The following is a 4,669-nucleotide window of genomic DNA, read 5'->3' on the forward strand; positions in this document are numbered from 1 at the left end:
TTCATAAAATCAAAGTTAAAAAAATGAAATTGCATAATACGAACTTGTCAAATAAAAAGCAAAAAAGGAGTAACAATACATACCCCATAGTGTCTACAACCGAAAAATCTACGTCCGGGATTGTCATTTGTCCATGAAATTTTCAGAATTGGAGGAGCCCCACATAAACAAACAAGTCTCCTGCTATTGTTCATGAATTTAGCAATAACAATTAAACAAAAAAAGTGAGAAAAATCTGAAATTTGAAAAGGGAGAAGGGATAAAGAAGAATAAATAGGTAGAGAATAGAGAGAAAAATTCTTAAAATAACCCAAATATTAAAGAAAAAATAGATTTTTACGTATATTACCGTTGTAACTTTATGATGTGGCAAAAAATTGATGTCTCACGCGCCTTGTAGAGTTTGATTTCAGTTTCTATGCCAGGTGGACGGAAAAGGTGTACGTGTAGGATGAATAAGCAAGTTCAGGGGGGTAATTGAAACAAAATAAAGTTTAGGTGTACATTGAATAAAAAGCTTCAAGTTCAGGGGGGTAATGAATACTTTTGCCTAAAATTTTATATACCGTTTTAAAATTTTTGTTAATATTTTGTACTTTTAGGCTCCGGACTCATGTAGAAGACATACTTATTAACCAAGAATATAGACTTTTGGTCGTTAAACATAAGTTCCTCTTTATTTATTTTTATGAATGAGATTATCTTTAAAAAGAGAGATGGATGGTACAGACTCTCCTATCAAACTAGAACCAACTAGGTTTCCACACAATTTCTTAAGTTGTCATCACAAAATATTACGTAAAAATTAGTGCAAATCACAATAATTCAGTACTTGAAATATTTCAAAAGGCATATTAAAAAGCTAATTCACTCTCCCAATTCCATATGCATCGCATAAATTTTGACAGAACATAACATATACTATGTTCATACTGACACGGAATTCTATATCTAGTTTTAAAATAGATACCACAAGTTAAATAAAAATAGTATGTATGATGACTGAAATAAGGTAATCTAATAAATTTGAACTTTTTTTGAAATTCAAAAAGTTAAAAAAAATAGTATCATGACTGGAGTAATATGAAAACAATTGTTTCACTTGCTACCATTTTTGAAATTAATGACATTATAAATTCACATGTCAAAACTTCAAAATTGAAACACCAATTGCAGAAGTAGTTGTGTTTTAGTTGACGATATTTGTCCAATCCTTTCCTCTGTCAAACATTACTAGCTTTTAAAACAGTGAGCATGAGTTTACACTCAAATCTTGAATTTATGGAGTCATTCTAGTTCGTACATGTTGGTTCTCGATGGCAAAAGAAAATTGAAATCGAGAAGCCAACGAAACCTTGTCAATGAGACTTGAAATATGGCTGCAAAGTTGATGGGTCTATATGATGATAAAACAATATTTCTCAAAACACTAAGTGCTCATATTTTATAAACAAGGGGGAAATGACCTTCAACATTTCACCTAGTAACATGGCATTTGCTGATAGTAAGAGCAAATTTTATGAAATTAATCTATAAGGATGAATTGACCTCATAATCTCAACATGACAAGAAAAATTGGTTATTTTCCACATGCATATTTGCAGAATAACTCAATATTCCAGAATCCAGTCAATCACTACTTCAAACAAGAATGTTCCTTGCAAAATCCTACAGTGATTTAACTCTACGTAATCATCTTTCATCCTGCAAAAAGAAAAACAAATAACGAATTCTTTGTGAGAAACACGCAACCAATTACATTTATGTACGTGTTTAATCTCCAGTTCCAGTTCCAGTACAATTAAAAAGGAAAATGTTCATCTGTTAAGGCAGACATTACCAGCATTAACCTGGACATCCGAAATTATAAACACTTAATAGAAATGTTTTTTGTGTATAATTATATCAACACCTCACATGTTACTAATTTTTAAGAAATAAGCTCAAGATCCAGATAATTGTTCCATCATCAAAAGCTTTCATTTGACTGTCATTCTAGTTTTCAGTCCCATCAGGACCAGCACAATCAATGAACTTATTTCAGAGCCCACGAGACAGATCACATTCATTCAGCACGCATTCACCTCTCAAGAGAAGTGGTTCAATAACCAGGTTTAACAAATACAAGAGTAAAGGCTATGGAGAAAATATTGTAGAAAAGAGAAGTACTGACAACAAAATAGTAAAGTATGACAAATACAAGATTAAAAGCTACGGAGAAAATATTGTAGAAAAGAAAGTATTGACAACAAAAATAGTAAAGATAATCCAAGTAAGAAATGAGCTTAAATCAAGGACATTGGTTTTGGACGGGGCTTTGGGTACATTGGGAGTTTGGGACTAGCTCATATCAAATGCTGCCTCGAGTTGTGAAGTTCTTTTAGAATTGTACAAGACAGTTCCTGGGTTGTTTGGATGTTACCAGTTTCAAAGAAAAAAAAAGCCCCTGGGTTGTTTAAAATCATCCAACCTTGCAAACACAACACTTTGATTATCCAAGAACATTGCATTTACACAAGATATACATGTGCAAACGCACATACATGCATTTGTATAAAAAGTTTGCTAGAGCATGAGACCTTCTGCAAAAACAAAATTAAACGACCATCCTAGAGCCACAATTACACCCTAAAAGAATAATTAACAAATGAACCACCATTTAACACTGCAATGAGGAGCAAAATCTAAAATAATTATTCTAGCAAGCATCTTCATCATAAACCAGAAAAATATTGCGTGCACTGGGATCTATACCAAACTTGTGTTTTTTCATCCAACTTAAATGATAATAATATCATCCCAATCGGTATGGCGAGACCGATTACTCTAGTTTCATCTTTTTCCATCCAATCCTAGGACAACGAAACATGTCTGGATGTTATATTCTAACCAAAATGCTTTAATAACTAACCCAATCTTGTAGGGTTAGCACTAGGAAATGGATAGCAACCCCCCCCCCCCCAATCTGATAACTAGATTTTCCCTTCTTCTATAATCTAGGTATAATTTTTATGATACCCTAGTCTACCCTTGGGAAGTACAATCACACTTACCCTCGTTGATTAAGCAAAAGAACATTTTACTAGCTTCTAAACCAAGTGTAAAATCTCTTTTGCTTGCTCAGATGCTTGCAATTGATACTGTGAAGAAATATAGGAGAAGAATATTATTGAACTAGTAAACAGGCCGCGCTTCGCGTGGTTAGAACATTCTTCTTTAAAATGTATTAGAATAGAACTTTTCTTGTATTTTGATGTTATGGTATTTTTATATAAATCTGTTTTAAGAGTATAGAGGTTACTCAATTCTAGTTTACATAATTTCATTTTACCATGGTTACATAGTGTCTTTAATTAGAGAGTCAAATAAATATTTTTCTCAATTTTCTTCTTTGCATTTTCGTTAGTCTAACACTATCAATTACATTCAAAATATTAAATATTTTTTTTAAAAAAAAATATATAACTAATGTTTTTATCAAGAGGAAAGGTTTCATAGTCATATAGTATACCAATAAGTAATATGTAGTCACTATGTGTTTTAAAATTAAAATGCAATCTTCCAAAATCCAAATTTCATGTGTAATTAAGTTATGATAGTGTTTTGGAATTGAAGTTGTGCACATACAAGACAATAAGGATCCTTGAAAAGGATGAAAGAGAAGTAAGAAATAATGGGAATAAAGTTCAAAATTGATAATTCAATACTTGAAATATTTCAGTACAAAAGTAGGTCCTCCCCCTACTTTTTATTTTTTGACATTTATTTCAGTTTAACTTTTTATTACCGACTTAAAAGCTAAAAATTGATAATTCAATACTTGAAATATTTCACTACAAAAGTAGGTCCTCCCCCTACTTTTTATTTTTTGACATTTATTTCAGTTTAACTTTTATTACCGACTTAGAAGCTAATTTTTTAAGCCAATCCAAACGGGCTCTATATGTTAGCCTGCTTATGGACTTCACCTACTTTAATATCCAAATTTCCAAAGCAAGCAAGTGTTGAGACACAACCAAATTAGGAATGGGGCTTGAATTGTGATAATCACAACTCACAATGAGGGGGTGGGTGAGTTGGGGGGTGGGGAGGAATCTGTAATCAAAGTGTGCATCTAGTAAAGCAGGAACCACGTGAAGGCAGTGATAAGAATTATACCATACCTAGAGGGGCAGCAAGAAGCCACACTTCAAATGGAAGAAAGTGCAAGCAAATATGAGGAGATTCTGACAAGCATATACGGTAGATGAAGAACAAGAATATGAAACGCAAAAAAATGAAGAGTAAACAGATGATGAGAATTCGGTATGTGATAAATAGGAACTCAGAACTTCCTTTGTTTTTAGGCATTTCAGTTTTAAACGTATGAGGGTGAGGCCTTAACCCTTAGTTTCAAAATAGAAAAAAAGAACAGACTACAAGGGTAGAAGGGAAGGGGAGGACAATAAAACCACCCTTACCACTACAAAATTATGATTACAGAAAGAAGAATATATTGGGATTGAACATATTGACATGTTCAATACCCTGTGATGCGAGAAAGGTCAATTTACATAACAGGAAGAAGAGAGTGAAGTAAAGTAAAGAATAAAAAATATTCTGCAAATCTATAAGATGTAACAAAAACAATGATAGGCCAAGCTATGGAGAGAAATGGGGGGGGGGGGGG

The 4,669-nt window shown here is 32.6% G+C and overlaps 2 protein-coding genes across 3 annotated transcripts in view; one reads left to right on the forward strand and one right to left on the reverse strand.

Moving 5' to 3' along the window:
* The window catches only part of LOC114077158, a 6,174-nt gene extending 5,555 nt beyond the window's left edge, over window positions 1–619 (forward strand). The window contains exon 5 of the mRNA XM_027916844.1: window positions 603–619. Coding sequence (XP_027772645.1) covers window positions 603–619 — 17 coding nt within the window. The remainder of the gene's footprint in view (window positions 1–602) is intronic.
* A 640-nt stretch (window positions 620–1,259) lies between these two features.
* Window positions 1,260–4,669, reverse strand: part of LOC107018633 (trihelix transcription factor ASIL2) — a 5,220-nt gene continuing 1,810 nt past the window's right edge. For both annotated transcript variants that reach the window (XM_015219165.2, XM_015219164.2), the window contains exon 2: window positions 1,260–1,704. In XM_015219165.2, the coding sequence (XP_015074651.1) occupies window positions 1,700–1,704 (5 nt within the window). In that variant the 3' untranslated portion in view covers window positions 1,260–1,699. The remainder of the gene's footprint in view (window positions 1,705–4,669) is intronic.

This window comes from Solanum pennellii, chromosome 5, assembly GCF_001406875.1.
Source record: "Solanum pennellii chromosome 5, SPENNV200".
NCBI classification, from domain to species: domain Eukaryota; kingdom Viridiplantae; phylum Streptophyta; class Magnoliopsida; order Solanales; family Solanaceae; genus Solanum; species Solanum pennellii.